General features: G+C 38.8%; 1 protein-coding gene across 1 annotated transcript in view; it reads right to left on the bottom strand.

Moving 5' to 3' along the window:
- LOC136857286 (protein qui-1) overlaps positions 1–27658 on the bottom strand; it is a 2256165-nt gene that overhangs the window by 291122 nt on the left and 1937385 nt on the right. The window contains exon 9 of the mRNA XM_068225125.1: positions 18130–18319. Within this exon, the coding sequence (XP_068081226.1) occupies positions 18130–18319 (190 nt within the window). The remainder of the gene's footprint in view (positions 1–18129; positions 18320–27658) is intronic.

The following is a 27658-nucleotide window of genomic DNA, read 5'->3' as shown; positions in this document are numbered from 1 at the left end:
ATTTTATATTTTATTTGCGCTCGTGAAGGTGTGAATTAATACAGGTATCGTGCTCTAGCGGAAGCGCAAGACCTAGATTGACATTTTCCAGCGCCTAGATGGTGTTTATTCCTCCCCCTGCAAAATTTGGAAAATTTCAGATGTCTACTTTCAACTCTAAACCATTCATTTATACTGTACATTCCACTGTCCTCAGTGGTGGAAACGATTAGTCGCTGGCAATGTACGACCACTCACGACTCTGAGTTGATAATTAAGTCACTTTGTCTCCTAAAACATAATCAACAACACCACCACCACTAATACTGATACATGCTACTCTATCGGTCTGAGAATTTCTTGTTAAATAGGAAGCCCAGAGACTTGCTCTCAGAGGAAATGGCTGTAACGATACTATAGTTATTGAACAGGCCACTTTGTCAGAAGCTGCTTTCTCAAACTTCAGAAACGTTTACAGCAGTGTACTAATTACAGAGGAGACCAACTCTGAAGTAAATGAAGACAATTTGACCAATACCTAGAATAGTTTATTCACTGAAGTGCCAGTCTTAGAAGCCATGTTAACGGCTGACTATACATTTGTCTAATTGACAACACTGATTAAATATTCATTCCTTACTAAATGGGTGTTTTCCATTCTTGTAAAGTTAAACCAGGCTTCAGTCAGAGTAGCGGTTATTAGCGAATTATAAGAAGCAAGATGCACGTATTACGTAAAATCTTTTTCCTAGGAGTACCCGATGAGTCGGAAAATCTCATTTCACTACATTGGCGGCGGAAAAATCTATCCGACTTCGAGGCAAATTTTTCCTCCAAGCCAGAGGAGAAAGCCCCTCTTTACTGCTAATTTGGAATAAAATAAATGTAGAATTAAGATGCTTTTATTAAGAAACAGCTCTTTAAAGAACTGAATTTTGAGTCATTCAGTGAATTGTGGTGCTATAATTTGGAATAGGCCTAAATTGTAATTACCGAGCTCGATAGGTGCAGTCGCTTAAGTGCGGCCAGTCCAGTATTTGGGAGATAGTTGGTTCAAACCCCACTGTCGGCAGCCCTGAAGATAGTTTTCCGTGGTTTCCCATTTTCACACCAGGCAAATGCTGGGGCTGTACCTTAATTAAGGCGACGGTCGCTTCCTTCCAACTCCTAGGCCTTTCCTATCCCATCATTGCCATAAGACCTATCTGTGTCGGTGCGAAGTAAAGCCATTAACGTTAACATTTGTTGAGGCAATACTTCACGAAATATTGTAGGTACAGAGGTGATCATTGAAACACACGATTGAAATGACATGATTGATACCAAAATAAAGTATATAAAATGACCAACAGATGGTGCTGGACAGCAACACGTCAGTGATGACGCATGAGACCCAGGTACGGTATAAAAGGAGTTGTGAGAGAGGGCGTCAGATGCGCCTGCAATCGCGGCATGTTGACGTTACCAGAAAAGGCACTGTTAGTGAAGCTTTATTTACTCTATTTTGTTAATGGACTTTTGGGTTGCCCTGTACTTCGGTTCCAACAATATCATTATATTTTCTCTACATCTATAAGTTGGTGTTTTAAAACCAGGTTTATTATACCTTTATATGGAACAATTCTCATTTTGGATACTTTCGAATTTGTACAGAGGAGAAGTCAGTAATTTTCCTTTGCCGTTTTCTTTGTAAGACTGTACTCTACACACATTTTTCTAGCGTACCGGTATTGACAGTACCAAACACGTTCTCGTCAACTGACTGATGACTGGATGACTCAGTCCGACAGCATTCCAGGGCGTTTTGACGTTTTTGGCGCGTCGCAGTTTCTGCAAAGTGTCTTCGTAGCGTTGCGCCACCAGAAAACGAACCACACTCCTCTGCTCTTCTTTTCTTGCCTCCATTTCTACAGCTGGACGAACACACTAGATCAGTCCGCGCACCAACAACTGCGCGCACCTGTGAGATGTCACTATGCAGTTCTCCTACCACAGCTATGGCAGTATCAGTACATAACAACAGTGTTGCTACCTTTCGCGCGGAATGTGTGTTATGGCGGGTGTTCGGTCTTCACTTGACTGCCGCATATAGGATTTTAAACTGCTATGGTACGCGGCTAGTCAAGCAATACACTCTGACTAAAATGTAGAAATTTATTATATAAGGAAACGACTTATGGTCATGTTCCTTCTAGAAGAACTAGAGTTCGTGAGGATGACGTGTACGCAATAGCGTAATGTTATGCATGAGCTGGAGTTACAGAAACACATTTTTACTTCTGGGCTTGAAATGTCTTCGAGGTATAGAGCAATAGAACATCGAGTTATAGATTATCTATGACACGTAAAACGTCGAGAAACGAAAATCCTTTCCAGAAATCGAAAATTCAAGTTATAAACGTTTGAATGTATTATTATTATTATTATTATTATTATTATTAGAAGGATCTTCGATGACGTTTTGTGTGATGAAATATTTTTTCTATAACTAAATTACAAGAGAAGTCTTTGGGCCCTGAAATAAATCACCGTGATTAATAAAACATTGCGAATATTTTCTTCTACAGATTACTGAATTCCTGATAATATATATGTAAATATAAATGCTTGTTGCTCTAACCGTAACAATAACTACATCAAATAAAAAAACGTAAATGTAATTTAACTTATTTTTAAAAGACCAGATTACCCCTCCATAGTTCAGAGAGATGTTGGCGTTTCACCGTTCAATCATGAATTCCGATCTCAGTGAATTTCTGCAAAATATTTACTGGAAAAATAGGACATGGGGTAAATTTTCATCCTATAAATTTCGTTCTGGTATGAATACTCTATAATAATTCATTTGTCACCATCCCGGAAGTTTATGTCACGCTTCGCTAACCGGTATGTTTCGATTAATTTGGTGCTAATTGAGGCTTTATCGTTCAGGGGATTCAGCATTCCCTTGGGACCAGGTGTACCATTATATCTGACTGCGAGTATGGATATTTAACGCAGTAAAAATTTTGCAGTAGGACGCCGCTTGTGAGGGCGTGATGCTATATAGAGAGCGGGAAGCGAGAAGGTGATTTCCCGAGGCAAGGCGTGGTCATGTGTGACGAAGAAAGAATATGTGAGGAAGGGAGAAAGAGAGATGGGATTTTGTCTGGGGGAGAGACCTACCATCTTAACAGAGATTTTTAGCGGGAGCAGACAGGCCCACCACATTACGGAAATTGGGTCGTAATTCCCGTAATGAAGGTTTCTCAGGTAAATAAAAAGATGGAAATGATTGCTAGAATTTTACGAAGCTGTAGATACCTCTAGGTTTATTAACATATGATTAGATCAATAAATATGTACCAAGCAGAACCACCGTGGGAAGCTCAGTAGTGGCCACATTCCAGATTCAAGTTGTTTCTCGGGGCTTTCCCTGGCGTCCTTTGGTGTGTTGCCTCATATAAAAGCTGAGTGATATGGGGGGAGATCATCCAGTTGACTATCATATTGCTGCCGGCACGCGTCGCACGTCTGCCTAGATTGCGCCAGAAACCTTTTGTTCAGAACAAAGACAGTGTGTAATTATTACAGTGCGATAACTTTGATCCAGTGGATAGGAGACTTACGGAGTTACAGGTGGTGGATTTGTAAGTGGCACGATGTTCAGATACCTATCAATGAGATCGCGTGTGCTTAACGGTATCAGTAACAATAGAAAGCCGTACTTGTAGACTCGGATAAATAGCGGTAGGGGCGAAGCTCCCGAGGTGCCGAGGAAGTGTGGACAATAGGCTAAGGAGGTCTATATTTATCCTCTGATAGACTGTTGAATCCAAGTTAAGCGGGCATAAAAACACAATAACCGAGTGGATAGTGTATAGAGCAGAAAATAGTTTATGGCACAGTACACAAGTTAGCGAGTATGCAGTTATATGAGAATGGAGGACGAGGAGTGTGTACTGCAAAGTGTTAGCGCTGTGTGCTAGTTCAACCTAAATAAATGTCCAGAATGTGGCGTAGTGTTTAAAGTGAATATTTCATTGTAGTAAGAAGGCGAGATATTCCGAGGGGAGTAAGGTGCAAGAACTTCAGAACGTGGCTTCGAAGACGCTACCTGGAACGAGGCATCCCTCAAGAAGAAGACAGCACCATGGGCCAGCGGGGCAGGAAGACCGGACTCCAAGAAACGACCCTGGCTGAGACCTCTACCATGATGGGCTAAATCGTGCTAGCCTACCCGGAGGGAGAGAGGAGGAGATCAAATGAGATAAGTGGACCATGAATTATTAGACATATGGTAGAGTTAAAGTGTCACGCAGAGATAGTAGAATTAAACGTGTAAATGTTAATATAGGATTTGATTGTGGCCCATCAGGTTGCGTGTTAAGATTGTTTTGATATATCTAAGGGTAAGAGTAGTTAGATTTGTTTTTTTGTATCTTTGTGTAAAGCAGACAATGAGGTAATATTTGTTATCGCGGCGAGAGGTAGTGTGCCTAGTGATACATATTTGTTTGAGTACGATAGACCGGATATTTTCCTTTGGGTCGGTCGTGAAATACATTTTACTTGTAGGATCAGGATCACTATGTGTAATTCCCATTATATTCCAGGGGAAGGGCAGATATACCTGCGTAATGTAAGGTATGCATGCTGAAGGTATTTATTTAGTTAAGGGGCTCTATTTACGTGCCTTAGACGGGCGTAAACTATAGCGGAGGCGCAGGTTTTAACGCTATTCGACTCTGTGCTACACTGCCAAACGTTGGGTTTGAACCTCTGGCCCCCAAGGTTACTGTTGACACGCCGCATATTGACGGTGATGGTTTGAGGTGATAATATGGTAGAACATGTTATGTGATTTAACTGCGACCCGTGTGGGTGATTAAATGAAGTCTGGTGCGTATGTGAGATGTGTTTTTCCTCACTTATTTTGTGGCCATTTGCTGCTATGTGTAGAAGCTTGAAAGTCCCTTTGTGAAAGAATGTAAGGTAAGACGTCTAGCGGTAGTTTGTTTACAAGTTTTTTTGATGTGGGAGGGGGCTCCAGACCCGACTGCAGGTCAATGTTCGCCTGCTCTGTATTGGGGTGAGCTCGGCCATTTTTAAATCGCTCTGGAGGTCGGTCATTCTCCTTTGACAGGGAAGTCTTTTGCAAACACTGTGCGTCATTTATTTTACCCATTTTACCTCGTATTCCTTTCTTGTTTGATTCGCATTCTTAGGGTTGTGTATTCTACTAATGTGATCTTGGCACTATGCTACTGTTATGATTGCCCTGTTGACACAAAGTTCTGCCTGGTGGACGTGGGTTCACGTCCGTGTAAATAGGAAATTGAGGGCGCTAGAGTAGGTTATCTGAGATTATTTTTTGTTACTTATTGTGCTGCTATTTTTGTGTATATAAATATCCCGGTATGGGAGGAAACTTTCATAATAGCGATAATCTCTGCGGGTATCCTTAATTCTACCATTATATCATTTTATGTCGTAGGCATAGGGATGTGGTCTCCATGTGGGGACACATCCGTTCTTTCCTGGTTCACAGATCGACAAACTTCAGCATTACGTCATCATCCAGATTGTATTTTCTTTGTTTTCCATTTAATTTGTAGATGTGAGCCTTTGGCGCACTTATTTTGGCACTACAGGTGCAATCCTTGTAATTAACTTGTGTTGTGAATACAAACTTATGCTCGAAATTATGATCACAGCAAAAGTGTTCCTCATTTCGTAGTTTAATGTAGTATATGAGTTCCCCATAATCCTCTCGTCATAAGAACCCAATTATCGACCATTCCTGCCGACTGCAGCTGAGCTGGTGCCCGTATGCAAGAACAGAAGAGCAGGTAGGTATCATCCTGCAGTATTAATGTGCCCCGTAGGGTACACAGGTAAGGAGATTAATTAGCAAATCATACCTGGTGCAACAGAGGAGCATTGTATTTGCAGTGACATATCTAACAATGAAAGCTGAAAGTAAGTACGCCGTAACATCCGACTTTTATGGGTAAGACTATTTCGGCTATGTGGCCATGCCGTCCAGAATATTTGGTCTAATTATAGATTTGTCCTTTGGAAAATTCGCCCAGTGGGACATTTTATCAATTGTTCATAATTTCAATACTATGTTTGTCTAATAATCATTTGTTCTATATACAGTATACTTTTCTCCTACTCAAATTGTGTTCATTCAGGAGTTAAAACGCAATGCTGTATTATGAGCCTCTTTTCAACTTGCATAAATCTTTACAAGAATCAGAATACTGACACTTGGGAGCAGATATGAATAGCATATGAAAATGAGGTTGTAAATTATTAATAATAATAATAATAATAATAATAATAATAATAATAACGCCTAGGTGCCGCAATTTAGTCCTGAAGGAGTTCTTGTACGTGCTAGTAAATCTACCGACACGAGGCTGACGTTTTTGAGCACCTTCAAATACCACCGGACTGAGCAAGGATCGAACCTGCCAAGTTGGGGTCAGAAGGCCAGTGCCTCAACCGTTTGAGCCACTCAGCCCGACAGGTTATAAATTAGAACGTCTGGGGAGTTTAGAAGAATTGAATGTTCCTCAATGACATCTTCTGCGGCTAGAATTTTTGACGTCTGGTATGTGTTGATCTTGTGTTCAGCCTTTTACTGTCACTCAATACAACTTCCGCTATACTTAACTACCGATTCAGCAATAATTGCAAATCACTCTGGAAGCAGACTAACAGAGATCTCTTCGTAGTCTCGACTGACTGTTATTAATGAACAGTACTTGCTTTGGACGAAATGGATAAATTTGAAGTAGCTGGTAAATAGGATGGGACAAAATATCCCACTGGCCGTGAATATTAATGGACGAATTCCGTTAAATGGACAAGATTTGAATTTGATGAAAAATATTGGACAAAATATTCTGAAACTGTTTTAATCTTGAAAACATTTCTTAGTAGACAAAGCGTGAGTCTCCATACACGTAAAACGTAAAATTAAGCCATTTTCTCAATTGTGCCGAAAGTTATAAGGCTAAAGGGCCAGGAAAGATTTCAAATTGTGAGTCTCGGAGAGTTCTATCAAACTAAAATACAAATTTCAAAAATCACTTTCGGACTAATTGCAGTTACGGAAAAACAACATAAAATCGCTTATTTCTTTACTAGTTTCTCTTTTGATTCAAATCCTAGCCAAACTAACTTATTTACATAATTCTTTCTGTAATGTGTTCCTTGGTTCAATACCCTAAGTTTTTTTGATTTTTGAAAAATATCCACACCCATCATAGTGAAAAATGAAATGTCATATGGCTTTTAGTGCCGGGATATCCCACGACGGGTTCGGCTCGCCAGGTGCAAGTCTTTCTATTTGACTTCCGTAGGCGACCTGCATGTCGTGATGAGGATGAAATGATGATGAAGACAACACATACACCCAGTCCCCGTGCCATTGGAATTAACCAATTAAGGTTAAAATCCCCGAACCCGGGACCCTCTGAACCCAAGGCCAGTACGCTGACCGTTCAGCCAACGAGTCGGACCGATCATAGTTATAAGGGCTTAACTGAAACTCAGCACTGACTCACATTAGCGCTCGTAGTGGTGCTTAAGTGAAACAGTGCATTGACTCAAATTAGCGCTCGTTAGTGGTACAAAAAGGCTAACTGATGTTCTAATCGACCGGATAAAGATGATCAGAAAAGTATGCTAATTTTTAGGAATAAATAAAGTATATCCTATATTCTCATACTTTATTATACTTTATTTACCTAGAAGGTTTTCAACATTGAGTTGCTTGCCTGTGAATTTCTTGTGGTACTGGATGTTTCTCACCACGGTGTTCAAAAGAACTCCATTGACGGCTTCGGGTCATGGAATAGGCCCATCCATACAAACGTAATAAACACTTTAAAGATTCTGAGAACATTTTCTCAATGTATTCAAATTTCATCATCCTTCCCTTTTACCGACCTTGGAAGTTAAACTTTATAGAGTACCGGGCGAGTTGGCCGTGAGGTTAGGGGCGCGCGGCTGTGAGCTTGTATCCGGGAGATAGTAGGTTCGAATCACTCTGTCGCCAGCCCTGAAGATAGTTTTCGGTGGTTTCCCATTTTCACACCAGGCAAATGCTGGGGCTGTACCTTAATTAATGCCACGGCCGCTTCCTTCCAACTCCTAGGCCTTTCCTATCCCATCGTCGCCATAAGACCTATCTGTATCGGTGCGACGTAAAGCCACTAGCAAAAACGTTATAGCATTCTATAATATTCATAATGTTTTCTCGATGTTTAGGTACTTTTATTTACAATCATCCACCATCCACGAAGATACTTTTAAGTATTATTCTTGTACAGGCAGCATTGTGTCCCCATCCCCCATCATTATTCGTCGGATATGTAACAAAAAAGAACAGAAATGAAGTCATGCTGAGTAAGAAATGTACAGACAAGCGCTGCTGTTCACAAAGGACTGAAGAAGGTTGATCAAACTTAAATATAATATGAATGATATGAAATAAGGCGGAATACAGCTGTCTAGAGAGCGTCGCTTCAAAAGGAATTCTCTCTCTCCCCCCCCCCCCTTCCGGAAAGAGTCGATTTCATTATGTTGATTGCACAAAGCGCATTTTGAGAGGTGACAGCCCGATTCGATATAATCGAAATTAGACCTAAGAACTTGACGGTTTTATATAAAATGTTCATTGGATTGAAAATATTTATTTAGCATGGAGTGGAATGTTTGCTAAGACTTTAGCGACGGAGAGAATAAAAGAAATTGTCTAAATAGGATTTTATGTAAATTTGTTTACTTTTCTTAGCGATGTCTATGCTGGTAAACAAACAAACAAACAAACAAACAAACAAACAAACACAATAACGCCAAGAAATAGAAAGAACCGACTACTACATGAACAGAAAAGAAAATACGTACGTTTTAATTTTGTCAATAATGTACAAATAATGATGATAATAATTTTGTATGGCTATTTCTAGCCGAGTGCAGCCCTTGTAAGGCAGACCCTAAGACGAGGGTGGGCAGCATCTGCCATGTGTAGGTAATTGCGCGTAATTGTGGTGGATGATAGTGTTATGTGTGGTGTGTGAGTTGCAGGGATGTTGGGGACAGCATAAACACCCAGGCCCCCGGGCCCCTGGATTTAACCAATGAAGGTTAAAATCCCCAACCCGGCCGGGAATCGAACCCGGGACCCTCTGAACCGAAGGCCAGTACGCTGACTATTCAGCCAACGAGTCGGACATATACAAATGATACAAACCTATTCGAACTACTTGGATTGAAAGTACCGTTCGAGAGTATCAAAATACAACATAGACAAGTACACAACAATAATATTAATGTTATTAGTATAACGTCTCACTAACTCATTTTGCGGTTTTCGGAGATGCCGAGGTGCCGGAATTCCGTCCTGTAGGAGTTCTTTTACTTGCTTGTAAATCTACAGACACCAATCTGGTGTATTTAAGCATCTTCAAATATCACCGAATTAAGCTGGGATCGAAACCGGTAACTTGAGCTCAGGTGGCCAGCCCTCTGCCTCTTGAGCTACTCTGATCTGCTCTTCTTCTTATGGTTCACTCCTCTCACAGAAAGCTCGTGATCACCGTGGAGTTAATTGAGCAGTTTTCATTCCTCCCTGAAAGGGGAGGCGGGCCACCTAGACGTTAATGCCTTCTCTCTGGCCAGGAGATTCAGGTGGATTAAAGCTGAAGTGAGGGATTTAGAAGTTGGGTAAGGGATGCATGGAAATAAGGAGATATAAGGGGTTTGGCCTATTGGCTAATCGTATTTGTTCTTTTTTAATTTTATTCTGCAATTTTTTAATTGATATTCATAGTGCATAGTTTGGGATGTATCAGAGTGGCCGTATCGCGGATGTTGAGGTTTCACCCAAAGCATAATCTTCTTCTCCTCCTACGTCCGCGTTTCCCATCTATCTTGTCTTTGGTAATCAGTTGTATCGGGCAGTACGGTAAAGGGAGGTAAATTCGTGATACAGGTAAGTTCGTGATAAAACTATGAATAAGTATCGTGTATGCTAGAGGGCAACGAAGAACAGTGCAAGTAGATAGAGACATCTTCTGAGAGCTCAGGGTATTAGGAGTAGAGTTGAAAGGCATTGTCTTCCAAGGCTCCGTTCCCTAATGGGAGAAATGCACCACTGCGCTGCGAGTGGTGAAGATTGTAAGTTAATGCGTTTCACCCACGGCCGACTTGATGCGTCACTCTAGCTAGCAGCGAGGGATCCAGTCGGCCGTGGTTTCACCGCACATATTACCGCTGTCATCTCACCGCGTACTGCGTTGGCCGACTAAATAATAACAGTGGGATTTCAGAGTGTTTTATGCAGCAACAATTGTCCACATTATTCCAAACTTGCAGAAAGTGGACATGTATTAAATTTACAAGGAAAACTGTTCGCAGGAAATAGAAACAGAGTAATAACTGCAAATGTGATCAGAAAGAAAGAGTGGTTCACTATATATCCCATCATTTCACGATAGAAGCAACGTAGTAATTTATGTATTAGTAAAAGCGATAACGAGATTAACGTCCATATACACATTCAACAATGCTGTCTTCAGAAAAATATCCTTGGTCTATTTCTAATACGATATTATGTACGCGTAAGTTAATGCAGCTAGGGAGGCGATTCATTTTTAATTTAAATTTTAAACATAACTATGTTTTCTAGGGAAGGCCTTAGTAACAATTGTTATTATTTCATAAAGGCGAATAATTGTTTCCATGAAATATATGCATATTTCAGCTGTTATTTATGCAGTTTGATCAGAACATGTCACCTCGCGTACTGGTCGATCCTGTGACTGGTCTTGACCTCGTATCTCAAACGTAGGGAAATAGAACTACAATAGGGGAAAGGGAGTAGAGGAAGTAATTCTGATAAAAAGGCTCAGGCTTGATGTTGGACCTATTGAAATTCATGATATTGAATCGCACGTACACTATCAAAAATTCTGCACGAGAAGACAAATTCAGAATCACTTAAAGTTGCCAATAAGTGATTATTTACATTGTGTGTCTGTAATTACAATACGACCAAGTTCACCTCTGTAATATAACGGTTAGCGCTACTAGTTACCTTCCTCGGGGGCCCAGGCTTGAATCCTGACACTGCTAGAAATTTAAGATTGGCATTGAGGGTTGGTATGTGGTTAAAAACGTGCATGCAGCTCATTTCCATTAGGGGTGTGCTTCAGAAGAAATTCACCTCCTCGCGGTGAGGACATGGATTTACGGATGTAATATACGGTATTTCCGTGAGCTATTGATATTGCGTAATGGAGGCATATTTATGTAATTATATTTGTCTACTGCCTTTCCAAGCCCATTTTGTTAGGTTGTAACGGAATACTATAAAATTACACACTTTGGTCTGTAGTACAGTAGGGTTTATTATTATTATTATTATTATTGTTATTATTATTATTATTATTATTATTATTATTATTATTGTTATTATTATGCTACTGGCCTTCGTTAAGACTATGGCAGTAGAATACAATGTGTATATGTTGTGATGTGTTTGCTTTAAAAAGATGGCCTACTGCAGCCTGTTTCGCAAATATAACATTGCTACAATAATTTGTTTGTAATTGTTAACCTATTTGTAAAATGGTTAAAATACATGTTGTAAAGAGTTATTTTGTATTAATTAAAATTTATAAATCCCGAATTACTTGTGATTTACTGTTATGTTCCACCGTCTTTTCAAATGCATTTCACGAGGTCGTCAAGGAAACCTCTTATCACAGTATCTATTAATGCAGCCAACAACAATTATATAGTTCTGCCCGAATGTTGTGAGTACGGAGGCTGTTCTAAAATTTGCCAATGCCTCCTTGCAATAAAAGCTTGACAGTGTTTGCGACATGACGACGTCCATGCAACAAGATAAGGTGATCATCTCGCAATAAACGTGGACGTTTGCGCCGCACATTCGGACGCAGATGTCGCTCCAGAAATCAGCAATAGTAGTCATTGTTGACGGTTTGTCCTCAGGCACAGCACGCATAAGTATAACACCCGCATATTCGTATGCCACAATCAGCATAAGCTTCACCCGACTGGGTTCCTGTCGAAATTTCTGTGGACGTGGCGAACCTGGGTGACGCCATTCATTCCATTGGCGCTTCAATTCAGGCTCGTAGGCTCGTACCCACGTTTCATCAGTGGCCACAATGCGCTGCAGAAATGCGTCTCCTTCGTTGCGGAATCTGTCCAGGTGGATGCCAGCCAGTGCATACCGGTGCCATTTCTAAACGTCGGTGAGTTGATGTGGAATCCAACGGGACGCAATTTTTCTCATTTTAATACATTTCGTCACTATGTGCCACACCATTTGATGACTCAGATCAACCTTTATGGATAATCGATGGTCTATGGAAACGAGGCCACTCACGATGTTAAACTGATCTTGAGGAATAAACGCCTGACCTGTGCGGTGCAAATCTGCAGTGTCATTCCGAACCGCACGAAACGCCTTGGCCTACCGTGTAACCGTCCTATATGGTAATGCATTCTCGACACAGGCTTCACGTAATCCTCGATAGCATTCTGATGCATTTTTGCCCCGGACAACCTCGATTTTTATCCACGAACTCTGATCACCTTTAGAAAAGTTTTAGAGTGATGAAATTGACACTCTTTACTTCAACGCCACATAGTAATAACACTCCCAACTGGATGCCCATCAAATGCAGTAATGCACACTACACATCGACACCTAATCGCTCCCATATCCTATTTACGCATACCCGATCTCCTGCGAGTGTCTGGACTACGTTGCTATTACTTTATTTACAACCCTTGTATGAAGCTCTCGTTGGGCTCTCTGACAAAGTATTTAGTCTCTATTGTTCGACACCATGAAGTAGAACCAATAATAACAGTAGTTCACCAAAATAAGACCCTTATTTACGATCGGAGTATACATATTTACTTGCCAACAGTGCGAATAAGTCAGGCAAAGCGGTACTTCTGAATAGGTACAAAAACGCAATGAAACACAACAAGCGTTCGATCAGGCGGTGCATTACATAAAAAAAAAATGAAAAATCATCCAAATAGTTTTATAATTTATGAATGTTTTTAATTTATATCGTATTGACCAATTGAAAGACCCTTACTATCATATTGACTATGAACACTGAGTGTATGAACAAATCAAACGTAATAACTGACTAACAGTGGGCATTACCTTGGATATTTTCCGAAGTATTAACTGTTCATTGTAAATAATTTTAATTTCTATGGAGTCTTAAATTCCTATTTCGATATGCAGTTAAATTTTCTTCCTTGGTTAAAATTCTTCGTTTTTGCAACAGATTTATTGAGTTCACTCTTGTCAGTTTTACACATCGAAGGTACGCAAACTAGTCAATTTTATATGCTCATATAACTACCAACATAAAATAACGTGAAAACTTCGGAGGCACAATGTTTATGAGGAGGACAAAACTGTTTAAAGTACTCCTTACAAAATGTATATTATGACTTAAAATTTTAAAAATGCAGTGGATATTACCTTGAGAGTATGTTTATAACGTTGAACTTCTTTCTCTTACCATAAAAATGTCATAATTTTTGCCCTATCTCTTTTCACATTGTATATCGTTTGTAATGTGTCTCCCACAAAGCTGATGTTGAAGCTTAATTCTTCAGGGTGCCTTGAACCATATATTGCCTTCATAATTAATCATTACTATAATCTGATGTTTACAAATGTATTTCTAGTTTTGGTCTAAATGCAACATAAATTTTATACAGATTTAACTGTAATCGTAATTAACAGCATTCAGTTTCGTTTAAGCTGGGCAATATCATTATTTCAGAGTTGAAACTTTAAGTGGTTTTGAATAACACCACGATATCTTTAATGAAATGATTTATAGCTTAGTATGAATGATTTAAAGGAATTTAAATGTATTTCGTATGTAGGATGAAATATTGAAAATGGTGCACCTTATCTGAAGCATTTGCATTTCTTTGTTATATGCTCACGATATGCCCCATAATGCGATGATATTTTGGAAATGTACATTGATTAGATACAGATATAAATAAAAATAAAAATTATTTTCTTAATATGGCATTAAGGGTTCACAGCTTCCTTTAATTCAAGCACAACTGCAAAATATGGATTAAATTAACAGCATTCAATTCAATTCAATTCAATTCAATTCAATTCAATTCAATTCAATTCAATTCAATTCAATTCAATTCAATTCAATTCAATTCAATTCAATTCAATTCAATTCAATTCAATTCAATTCAATTCAATTCAATTCAATTCAATTAAGAAAATCATAGTTTAAATGGATGTACTAACGCTCTCCCAGGGGCGAAGCGTCAGGGGAGACAGGGTAGACAGCGTGTACCCTTAACATTTTGTGAACGAAATATTGTCTAATTAATTTTTTAGAATAATTATTTCCACATTCATGACATTATTGTATTTCCCGCTTTACTTATTTTCGTCAAACTTCGCCAATACTAGGGTTCGCGTCAGTTACACGAAGCACGTAGGCGAAAGACGCTGTCCATTCTGTGTATGATCCCTTTGATTTTCAAAGCTTTCAGAAAGATTGACACTAACGCTATATGTAGGCGCTGACTGTGAGACTATGACTTTCCTATAGCGAGATTTCTCCGCCCAGGAGACAGACTTGCCAGCGTCTCTTGTTGCTCTCATTGGCTAGTATTTGGATTTCAGGTACAAAGGTGCTCTAATTGGCTACCATCTCAGACATGCTTTAAATGTAATTAATTTGAATTTACTTTATTATAAGACACGTCTCAAAATAAAACAATAATATTCAAAAACGAAATATAGCAAACTTACACCTAATAAATGAATGACAGCATGAAAACCTTTCAAGTACATTCATTTTCTTGCCCGCCAATATTAGTTACGGTATTATAACCCCAACAACTATTGGTTTACATTCTTAATAAGGAACTCCAGAGTGTACATACGGAAACAACACAATTGCTTAACTTGATGCCGTATATAGTGTTAACGTCAGTTTCTAGCGATCGCGCTACGAGTGCCTTCAAACGAATTAAAACCTATTTAAGGAATTCGATGACCAACCAGAGACTGTCTAACTTGGAAACTCTAGCTATATAGAGAGAAGGAACTGCTGTGGCATCTTAGCAAGACGCCTGCCTTCAAAACGAGAGTAGCCTAATAGATATATTTGCTGAAATGAAGGACAGACGGATTGAACTCATTTACAAGAATATTGTTTAAGGTGCCTTGTACGAAAACGTATTTATTTCTTATTTCTCTTATTAAATCTACATAGCAATGAAATATATTGCTTTTTTTTTTCTGAAAGTATGTTGTTACTTGACAACTCTCGCTGCCAATTTAGTCTATATTTAAAATAAAACGAGTACACGTAGGGTTATAGTTTCTTATAGGATTTGTCTTAGTTTCAGTCATTAATATAATATTAAATATAGTTCTGTATGCGCCGAAAACAAAATTCAATATATAATATGATTAAAATAGTTTAAATTAAAAAATCTGTCTACCCCCTTATTGAGTTCAAGCTTCGCCACTGCGCTCTCCATGTAGCCTTTGTACACAAAGGATGCGATTATACTAATTTTCTTGTTCGTTACAGTTTATAGTTGTCACTCACGGTTTATAATACTATTATTTGGTGTGGATAAAAATACAAAATGGCGTGTGACCTCCGGAGAGGCCTGGCGCAGGTCGAGTCGACATCTTGAAGGCGACCTGCGTGTCTGTGAGGATGGACCCTATCATTGATGAATTCTATTGCTTAAGACGGCACACACACCCAAACCCCCTCCCCCGAGCCATCTGAATTAACCAATTAAGTTTTGAATCCCCGACCCGGACGGAAATCGAACACGGGACCTCTTGGAACAAAGGCCAGCATGTTAACCAGTTAGCCATGAGTACGGAAATTTGTTGTGGATGAAAAATATAATTGTGAAGTGTCATTAGTTCGATTATCCTCTAAAATAATATATCACTGGTGTTTTAATAATAATGTTCATGTTATTGGTTTGCCGAAAATAACGGCCGAGAGGATTCGTCGTGCTAACCACACGACACTTCGTAATCTGCAGGCCTTCGAGCTGAGCAGCGGTCACTTGGTAGGCCAAGGCCCTTCAAGGGCTGTAGTGCCATGGGGTTTGGTTTTTTATGTTATTGATTTTACGTCCCACTAACCACTTTTACGGTTTTCGGAAACGCCGAGGTGCCGGAATGTTATGCCGCAGGAGTTCTTTTACGTGACGGTAAATCTACTGACACGAGGTTGTCGTATTTGAGCACCTTTGAATACCACCGGACTGAACCAGGATCGGAACCTGCCAACTTGGGCTCAGAAAGCCAGTGCCTTAACCATCTGAGCCACTCATCCCTGCACCCGCGATTGTTAATAATTCCTATACAGAGAATTTCCAATTAAAATTGATTTTAGATAAACCAACATCTTCTCTTCGTTAGTAACAGTTACTAGATTCAATAAAAGGAGAATCATTATCAATACTTAAACGTACTCGGAACTAAACTCTAAAGGATCCCTTTTCATTTTCTCTCAATTCCAGGAGAAATTTTGATGGAGAGATTTCCTCGCAAGTCGATGGTGTTCCAATTTCTTTCATTTCAAAGAGGAAAATGCGTTTGCGAAAGAGAGAGAGAGAGAGAGAGAGAGAGAGAGAGCTTGTAAACAGTTTGACATATTTAATTTACTGACAACAATATTACGCTTAATTCGAATTTCCTTTTACAGATTTCAACATCAAATCAACATGCGTCAACATCAGATTTTAAATTATCGTAAGGTAGTGCAAACAAATAACGGTAGACATGATTGTAGTATCAGCACTGCTCAATGTGTGTATAGAAAACTGAATCAGCTGTTACGCAGTTAAATGATATTTCGCTGGGTAAGCTCAATGTTTCACACGAGTGCATTATTAAATAATACATTTTATAGGTACAGTATACAATATGCGTAAACAATCGGCCTGGGTGAATTGTTAGGAAATGGAGCTAACAGGATTTACGATATCAACATATAATACCCAATATTCTTCACAGCGATGCTTGACTTTACTATTTTACAGACAGACTGATTTGAAATCTACAATATACTAAAAACAAGTGTTTGGAAATAAGCTTTGCATTGTTGTCAACAATCCCCAAATGCGTAACAAACAAAAATCAACGTCGGACGTTTTTCACCGAAAATATGGTCAAAATACGTCGTTTTATCCGATATGTCGTAATAAGCGATGTCGCAATAAACGGTTTCTTCGCTAAACGGAAAAAAGACTCATGGACTAGTTTTGGTGCTTAGAAGAGAAGAGAACGGGTATAGCTCCTTTGGTTGTTCCCCCTTAGTAGCCTGTTATGACATACAGGGGTACAGATAATCAATGCATCTTTTCACTCCACCGACAGGGATGATAAAGAGTTCCGATAAATCGAAATAAATAAATAAATAAATAAATAAATAAATAAATAAATAAATAAATAAATAAATAAATAAATAAATAAATAAATAAATAAAAAATATTTTTCTCTTCCTTCCGCTGTGTTCAGAATTAGAATTAGAATTAAAATTGGAATTCCCTGAAAATGGTTTTCCGTGGTTTCCCATTTTCACACCAGGCAAATGCTGGGGCTGTACCTTAATTAAGGCCACGGCAGCTTCCTACCCACTCCTAGCCCTTTCCTGTCCCATCGTCGCCGTAAGACCTATCTGTGTCGGTGCGACGTAAAACAACTAGCAAAAAAATTGGAATTAATATTTCCCCGTTAAAATTATTAAATTTTTTAAAATTAAATTAAAATTATTCACCATTGCTTTGTTTACAGTCTTTCTTTATAATTAGGTCTAATACGTCTATCAACAATTTCCTAAAACATGCCTTTTCGTCCACCAAAATGGCGTCGTCCTTCCATGCATATGACGTACATTGGTTGCTTGGTTACGTTGTCGGTTTTTCATCGACGCAAAACTGTCGACGCAAAATTGCTTACTCTAATTCCAGAAAGATCCCAAGCCCAAAAATATAAGCATGTTAAAATAATATCTTTAGAATTACTTCTTCAATCAAGTGATAATAGCAAACAAACATACTTACGCAAGATAAGCTCGGTTTTCGTTGGGGAGAGATGCAGCTAAACGATCCCGGAAGTTCTTCAGTTGTTCTCGGAATTGCTGATGCGGTGTTCCCTCCGGAGTTACGTCTTGAAAGTCTGGCTGGTTTTCTTCGAGCTTTTCCCAGTCTCGTACAACAGCGAGGATGCGATGGGCCGTTCCTGGAGCCAGTCCTGTAAAAAGAAATTTTCCTTCATTCATTTACTGAGAACAAGATATCGTTTGTAATATCTGAAGGCATATCTTCCAACTTTTGATTAGATATCATCCTAGGCATCCTAGATAGGGCCCCATCCTCATATACGCGCAGGTCGCCTATATAGTAACAACTCCAACGAACTGCACCAGGCCTCTTCGGAGGCCACAGGCCATTATTATCTACATTATATTAAAAATGTTTACTAAAAATATCTTTGTCCAGTCCGTCCGGCCGTTCTACTGGACCGATATGCTTCATTTTTTAAAATTCTGTACGGAATTTCCTGCTGATGGATCATCAGCCATTGACGGGTCTATAAGTTGAATTAACTTTGAGTGATCCTAAAATCAAATCGCTAAGTGTCAACTCCATTAATCACAGGGGAAGGCTTAACCTAGCCCGCAATACATTCTCTACTTAGTGGGTTGCTAAGCGATTAACACTTGCATTAATATTCTGATATATGTGATTTTCATCGTCAGAAACGTGATTGCATGCAGCAATATTTCATTACTACCTTTCAAACCAGAGAGTATGCACTTTCTCTGATCATGGAAGAATACTATTTTCTGCTAAACACTGTGGTCCTCTGACATTCCCCAGCTTCTAAATATAGTCAACAGATGGCACAGATGGGAATGTATCAAGTCGACTAGCTTCTTATATGACCATTAATAAAGCGCAGGGACAAAATCTTGAAAAATGGGGTGTCTCCTTTTTCAAATCAGTATTAAGTCACGGTCAATTGTATGATCCACCATCTCGGGGAAGTACGTTCGAAAATATTAAGATCCAGATACGCCCGAATGGTCGAAGCACAGTGAATATTGCATGGAAAAAAGTTATAAACTCTATTACGAATGAATCAGTTATTATATACCGCTACTAAATATTCATAAAACTATTGAAAAGGGTAAGAAAAACAATATGATTACGACAGGCATATTAAAACAAGTTATCTGACTTATTTATTACAACTGCTGCGGAGGAGAACGGGACCACTAGTTATTATTATTATTATTATTATTATTATTATTATTATTATTATTATTATTATTATTATTATTATTAACGTGTACAAATTATTACTTCAATACGGTGTTCAGTGTGAATAACAATGGAAGTATTCTGGAGGATGTAAACTGTTAATTGTAACAAAAATGGGACTTTTCATGACGATGAGCATATCAAGAGGAATTTGCTTCCTCAGTCACTGCAAAAATTGCAACCTAATTCCGCATTTGATCTGAGTGTAAACAAGCGCGATACGATCTGAGAATAAGTTCATCCGATTAAGCCGACATGTGTTAACAATGAAAGGACAAAACTATCACAATCTCTAAATCCTGTACACGTAACAGAGTCGTTATTTTCAAACGTGAATTTTAACCTACCTGCTAACGATGCCTGCGACAAGATTAAATGGAGAGGAATGACCGGATTCGCTAGCAAAATGTCACCTGCATCCATATAGCAATGCAATAGGTCCTGTTATTCTAATTAGATGTAAAGTGGATCCGCTGGCTTGTACTGGATATATACTGGGGTTACACAAAGGGTATAAAATGAAGTGAGGGCTATCCACTCTAGGGCAGGGACAGGAACAAAAATTAATTATCATACATGAATATGACATGTATTTAATGGACAGAGTTACAGTTCCACAAAAACTGCACCCCAAAATATACTAGGGGAATTAAATGCAGATCGAGATAGACTGGTTTACGCTCGTGCCGCTCCTTGGCTAAATGGTCAGCTTCTAGGTCTCGGTCCCTTCCCAACTGTCTGGTCAATTCCTCTGACTTGGGGACTGGTTGTTTGTTACAATTTGCTTTACGTTGCACCGACAAAGATAGGTCTTATGGCGACGATTGGACAGGCCTAGAAGCGGGAACGGAGCGACCGTTGCCTTAATTAAGGTACAGCCCCAGCATTTGCCTAGTGTGAAAATGGAAAACCGCGGAAAACCACATTCAGGGCTGACGACAGTGGGGTTCGAACGCACTATCTTCCGAATACAAGCTGACAGCTACGTGAACCAAGCCTCGCGGCCACTTGCTCGGTACTGGTTCACCCCCCCCCCCCCACAGATCACACTACCAACCCCCACAGAAACACACAGTAGTGAATACGTCTACCTATACAGGGTGGTCGTAAACAACGTGAACCGGGCATATGAGCGTAAGGCGGTTGGTCATACTGATAACTAATTTGAAAAAATAATTCGATATTTGGCGGCGTTGTCATTTTATCAGGTGCTGAAGTTAGCCAATCACATCACTTCCCGGGCGAATTCAAATGGGCTCTGCGAGGCGGTGTTGCTAAATCTGCACGCAAGCTGTAAACTCGAAAGTCCGTGTTCAACCCCTCCACTGGCAAATTTTTTCTTCGGTTGATGCTCTCAAGCTCGTCTTAAGTGATGTGCAGATTTAGAAACGCTATCATGAACTAGCATATTTATTTAAATATTTTGGATGATCAGGTGTTGCCTTTCAGTCAACATCTGCATGATGAGTATTTGTCAAGATGACAACGGCAAAGTTAATCGGGCTGCACGCATACGTGGCTGGTTTTATGAATACTCCCACACCCTATTACATCTCGACTGGCCTGCAGAATCATCTGGCTTGAACCCCATTGAAAATCTATGAGACATGTTGGAACAGCGGGTAAAACGCTGACATCAGCATTCCCGCAATTTAATGTAATTTTCGTCACCTGAAAATGAAAGGAAGGACGTAATGGACTAAGTCAGACGTATCTGTGAAGCATCTGATATATACTGTTCGCATTATAATTTACTGTATGTAGTTACTCGACCATGGAAGGTAAGAGAAGTATAGGGAGATCAGGCGACGGTGGTTAGGCACAGTTTTTGATGATTTAATGATAAGAGACGTGTGAGCTAGTTTCGAAAGGAGGATTTTAGAAGCGCTTAGTCAATTCACGGAGGCTTTCAGACTGACCGCAGAAAGGCATAATTCTCTGCAAGGTCGATGGATGCAGAGTGGGTCTCGGCCCACAAGTGGCCACGGCTCTATACGCCTCTGTATTCGGGAGACGGGGCAGGGCTGGACCTCACGGCTGTCCCCTACCATCGGCTGTCCTGAAGATGATTTTTCGTGGTTTTCGATTCTCCTGCACTAAGGCGAATGCATGGGAGAGTTCCTAGTATAGGTCACGGCCGCCAACCCCCTCACTTCCTCCGTGCATCTCCTTCACCGTAACAAATCTCCCGGCCTGAGAGACGGCGTCACCGTTTAAGAAGCCCATCTCCCCTTTCAGTAGAGGAATGAAAACGTTTCAGTAACACTCTAAAATAAAGATAGGGGTTACCTGGCCGAGGCGGTAAAGGCGTGCTTGGTTCGTCCGGAAGTACGTGAGTTCGAATCCCCGTCAGGAAGTCGTAAAATTTAAGAAACGAGATTTCCATTTCCGGAGGTGCATACGGTTCTGAGGTTCATTCAGCCTACACCAGAAATGAGTACCATGTTAATTCCTGGGTGCAAAGGCGGCCGGGCGTAGAGCTAACCACTCTACCCCATCACGTGCCGCGGTTAACAAGGGTGGAAGCCTTTACCTTCCACTCCTCCAATGGCCTTCATGGCCTGTACGGAAGTGTCTTTGTCTTTCGTCTAAACTTAAGAAGTACGCAGGTTTTTTTTTTTTTTTTTTTTTTTTTTTTTTTGCTAGTTGCTTTACGTCGCACTGACACAGATAGGTCTTATGGCGACGTGGGACAGGGAAGGGCTGGGAGTGGGAAAGAAGCGGCCGTGGCCTTAATTAAGGTACAGCCCCAGCATTTGCCTGGTGTGAAAATGGGAAACCACGGAAAACCATCTTCAGGGCTGCCGACAGTGGGGTTCGAACCTACTATCTCCCGAATACTGGATACTGGCCTCACTTAAGCGACTGCAGCTATCGAGCTCGGTAGGTTTTATTTTTACAATAGCAACACTTTCTGCACTGTATTGCTATGTTTTTGCACCAGGATCGTGGGAGGACGTGACGTTACAGAGGTTAAAGAAGTAAATGTTAATGTTATTGCGTTTACGTCCCAATAACTACCTGTACGATTTCTGGAGACTTCGAGGTGACGGATATTTTCTACCACAGAAGCTCTTTTAAGTGTGGTGAATCTTGAACTGGGTTGGGTTCGAACCCTCCAACTTGGGCTCAGAGCATCAGCGCTCTACCGTCTAAGCCACTCAGCCAAGCCATGATAAAGAGGCATAATTTATATTTCATGAGACTTGAAACTATGCATACTTAGGAGGCGACCGCTACCTGCTGCGTCAAATTTATCTCCATTGATTTCCTTGGACGTACTGACTAAATATTTGATGATTATTATAGTGGGCGGAGTTCTTTCATCAGAGCACTCGCACAAGCTGGTAATTACTATGTCCATATTTCATTAGTGCCTTGTAATTACATTGGAATATTAAAGGGATCTTGGAGGATAATTACCATTGGCGTTAATATTGTAACAAAGAGTTGTCTGTCAGTGGGCAAATTCGTTTCAAAATTAAATAAAGGATAAAGAGCAAAATATTAATTTAACGAATAATGCATTTGAGAGAACATCAATAGATTAACAATGTATTTAACCTTTGACTGATAACCTAATAATTAAATAAATAGTCATTACAATTAAAACTATTCGATTCGGCTTGCATAGTACGATCGTATCTCTTTAAAATCTCTATTCGTTTTAAGGTTACATGTCTCTGAACGACCATAATTTTAACTAAAAATCACACACACTCAATATCTCAACAAGTACGCTTCATATACAGTACACTTGAAATTCACTTTACATCTGGACAGAACCTTTTAGAACAATAAAATAACAAAAGAAAAGAGTTAGATCAACAACTTCAAATTTAGTAAACTTTACAAACTCTGTATCATCTATTTTAGATCAAGGAGGGAAAGTGGATGTTATATACACGGGCATGACAAAAGTATTCGATAGGATTGATTACCACAAGCTTCTAAACAAGATTCACAGTTTTAGTTTTAGCCCTGAACTGGTCGAATTCTTTAACTCCTACTTCAGGAATAGATTTCAATTTATTAGTTTAAAAAGGGTAGCTTCAGGCATAAACCAAAGTTCAAAATTAGGTCCACTGTTGTCCATTTTGTTTGTTAATGATATTGGCTCTGTATTGAAGAATTCTAAATTTCAGTTATATGCCGATGACATGAAAATTTATAGGCAGATTAGTTCAAACAAAGATAACGAAAAATTACAAGACCTCACAGCACTGGTTGAATGGGGAAAACACATTTCCTTTCAATCCAGTATTAATAAATGTGAATCAATGATCTTTACTAGAAAAAGACAACCAAAATCCATTCTTATGAAATGAACGGTATCAGCCTAAAACGAGTTGAAGAAAAGAAGGATTTAGGAGTGATATTTGATAGTAAACTTCAGTTTAATACACACATAAATAACGCAGTAAATAAGGCCTATAGGAACCTAGGATTTCGAATGAGAAACACAAACAAATTAAAAAATATCAAAGCGATAATACAGGTATACAATTCACTAGTTAGAACAGTAATAGAATATGCCTCTATGATCTGGAATCCATCATGTACTCGTATTAAACGTATAAAAGAAATAGAAAATGTTCAAGCTAAATTTCTAAGATATCTGTATTTCTGTATCTCTAAACCTAGTGCAAAATATGTGGCATATAGTGACTTAATAACAAATTTTGGGATAGATATATTGCATACTAGGAGAACATTAACGTGTATAGAATACCTACGTAGAATTCTCAAAGGTAAACCAGATAACCGAGAGTTACTCCACCAAATAAACCTGTATGCACCGTTTGGAAGCAATAGAAATAATTTAACTTTCTTTGTTAAAAGGTCAAACACAAATCACTATATGAATTCATTATTAAACAGAATATGTCAGTCAGTTAATAAAATGCCAAATGTGGACATATTTCACGACGAGAGTATCTTGTTAAGGTCAGTCAGAAGGGAAGACGTAAAGTAAATAGAGTAGCATTATTGTGTACCATGAATGATTTAGTCCTTAGATTAACTTAGATTAATAATGTATATTTTACGAGAAATTAAAATAATAAGTTGAAACACACACTTACCACTGTCCGTAGTTTATAAGTATAATATTAGGTTTCATATTTTAATATTTATTGCAAATTATTTATAAAATTAGAAATAAGAAATGAAAATGTTCTCTAAGTGGGCAGAAATGCCTGTTGAGCAATAAATAAATAAATAAATAAATAAATAAATAAATAAATAAATAAATAAATAAATAAATAAATAAATAAATAAATAAATAAATAAATAAATAAATAAATAAATAAATAATTTAGCCTACTTTTAATTCATTTGGAATTTACTTTTCAGAAGTGCAAAAGGAATTTTAGGTACCCATATCTTGGAAACTTATCAATAAAGTCCACCAAAATTTTAAGTGTGTACAGAAAATGTGTGTGTACGCATAAAGTAGACTACTATGGAGAACACCTACAAATAAGTGTATTAACAGCATTAATTAAAAATTTTGCATCAAATATACGAACTTTTTGATAGGTGTGACTAAGGTCATGTGCTTATTTTGTGAGACAGGTCCATGGTTGTAGTCCACTTTCCTTCAATCATCTTACTGAATATATGTACGAAGTTTCAGCTACGTAGTTCAAGTAGTTATTTATCTATTAAATTAAATGTGTCTGAAAAATGAACTTGCGTGGAATTGGACTTGAAGCTGGACATTGCTTTCACCTAAGGTTTTGGCATAACCTGATGTGTATAATGCATTCCATCCCCATAATCATCTTTGTTCATGAGTTCTTCGCCCTTCTTCTTTCAATTTATATTTCTTTTCCTGGTTCTTGCTTCCTTGGAACTCTCCTTGTACATTCTATCTGCCTCGGACTCTCTTCTTCTGTCAATAGTAGTAAGTGCATGATTCATGTTGCACCGTGATTTCATGCCTAGCAGCTCCAATACTATACATAAGTATGATGTCCCTTCATTGAAACATATCACTGCATGTACACCCACAAAACTGTCTTAGAAACACTGCCCCAGATACAAGGATTGAAGTACTAGTTGGGATTTTGAGTCCTTCCGTGAAGGCAATTCTCCAGTAATTTTGGATTGCTTAGATCCCTGAAAATAGTCTTCATTGCCTCAACATAATAAAGCAAGGAATGCTTATGCTCATATTCAGTACCTTTGACTTTGCTTTCTGGAACTTGTACCATGAATCCGTACCTGCTGGGCAAAGGCAAAGGGCATGGCAGAGATGTTCATCAGTTGATGATTTGTATACAACACTAGCCGATACAGATTTTCACATAGCAACTATGTTTCCCTCCTTCCTCCTAATGGCCAGTCCATAATATTTCTGTAGTAGGTCTATTTTTCCATCAGTGAGGCGACCCCTCGCATTCAGGTACTTCCTACCACAGAGCTTGTGACCTCTTAGGTCTTTTTGCAGCTTTCTTAGTCTAGTGCCTAACCTCTTCTAAAAATACCTTTTACCATTTCTGCTTAGGCAGTTGCCTTCACTGCACCAAAATATCTAAGTTAGGAAATACTATGAAGGTATATTTTGAAGGTTGATTACATCTGACATTTAAAGGGGTGTGGCAGAGCTCTGCAGGCATTTAAGAAAGGGATGTAAAGGGTCGAAAACAATATTATTAATATGTACTTCAGATATATAGCTGGATTCGGGAAGAAATGGGGAATGGTATAGGAGCAAAAAGTTTTAGATTAAAAAAAATCACGTACATGTGCCCTTAAGTCCCATGTTCCATTCCACTTATTCAAATTCCAAGTAACTACCTGAGAATACTACAGTTGTATTTTGAAATGAGCAAACCACTGGTTGGAAAACCTAAATTGACAAAGTTGAATTTTTGGGTACACACATTTTAATAGACATTCGACAACATCACTAATTTTGTTACTAATATTCATATGACTCTGGGAACACGTTCTAAAAGTCTGTGTTCAAAGAGGTTCTGTTGGGAATTGTTTGATGGAGTACCTGTGAATCAATTAATCGTATTAATGCGGTAATGAATGATTGATATCAAGCATTAGCTAACGAAATTAACTTGGAATACCAATTAGTTTGTAAAAGAATGGGAAATTGGTTGGTTTTAACATCAAATAAGAATAAGATACAGTACGCACTTTTGATTTTGAGGTTTTGATATCTATTTTTATTTTTATTAGCCTGGTTGGCGTTATCATTGCAAGTAATGAAAATCATTTTCTCCGTATTGAAAGAATCTTAATTTATAATAACACAAGAAATTTATTTTAACTCAACCTATTTGATACAGTACAAGATGTTAACATATTAGTTAAACATCGTTAAAAATAGTTGAGACATGTTTCGCCCCTTCTGTGGGGCATCATCAGTCATATCAAATACCTCAAAATTCTACCAGACGTCTGGTTGGAAATTATAAAAATATGTTGCATGAGTGAACACATTAAAAACATCTACAAGATCCCAAAATTAACAAAAGATCAAATAGATTTAAAAATGTTACACTAGTGGACACGTTGGTGAATTCGTCGTGCTGACCACACGATACCTCATAATCTGCAGGCTTTCGGGCTGAGCAGCTGTTGCTTGGTAAATCATGGTCTTTCGGGGCTATTGGGTCACGGGCGTTGAGGGGGAGGGTAATGCCATGTAAGAAAATGAAAATATAATTTCGATATCTTTAACTGATTTGAAGTTATTTGATGTGAACCTACTTATTGATTCACCGTGTATATTTTAAAGTTTAAAATATATTTTTTAATTTTGAAATTTCTCTAACACAAGAGTGCGCGATATGGTAGATGCTTTAGGAAGACTTAGCTGCTACGTCATTGCATGTACTGTTTAACGATGAGGGGAAGATGACACTTCTCATCGTCGAGAAAGCGCATTACCGAGTTTGATAGATGTAAACAATGAGAGGGAACTCGAGAGGAGACAGATCCCAACGAGAAATGTTACCAGGCAACGGGGAAATGTGAAGTTAAGTAACATTCTGTGTTCTAAGGACTGATATTGAGACAGCGCATCCCGAAGGAGTGTCGTCTATGTGACAGGCAGGGGGAATGAAAGTGATATACAGCAAGTTTCCTGGCTTCAGTATGTAGGTCACGGAACAATTGAAGGTAAAGGAATATATCATAACTTAGCAGAGTAATCCAGCATGAACTGCTAACGGGAAAGGAAATTCTGAATAGAACAAGTACGGAAGCTCTCAAATGTTCACTGCATTAGAAGAAGAATAGT

Source organism: Anabrus simplex, chromosome 1 (genome assembly GCF_040414725.1).
Source record: "Anabrus simplex isolate iqAnaSimp1 chromosome 1, ASM4041472v1, whole genome shotgun sequence".
Lineage (NCBI taxonomy): Eukaryota > Metazoa > Arthropoda > Insecta > Orthoptera > Tettigoniidae > Anabrus > Anabrus simplex.
The sequence above is the reverse complement of the archived record's forward strand: the minus strand, read 5'-3'. Positions and strand labels throughout refer to the sequence as shown.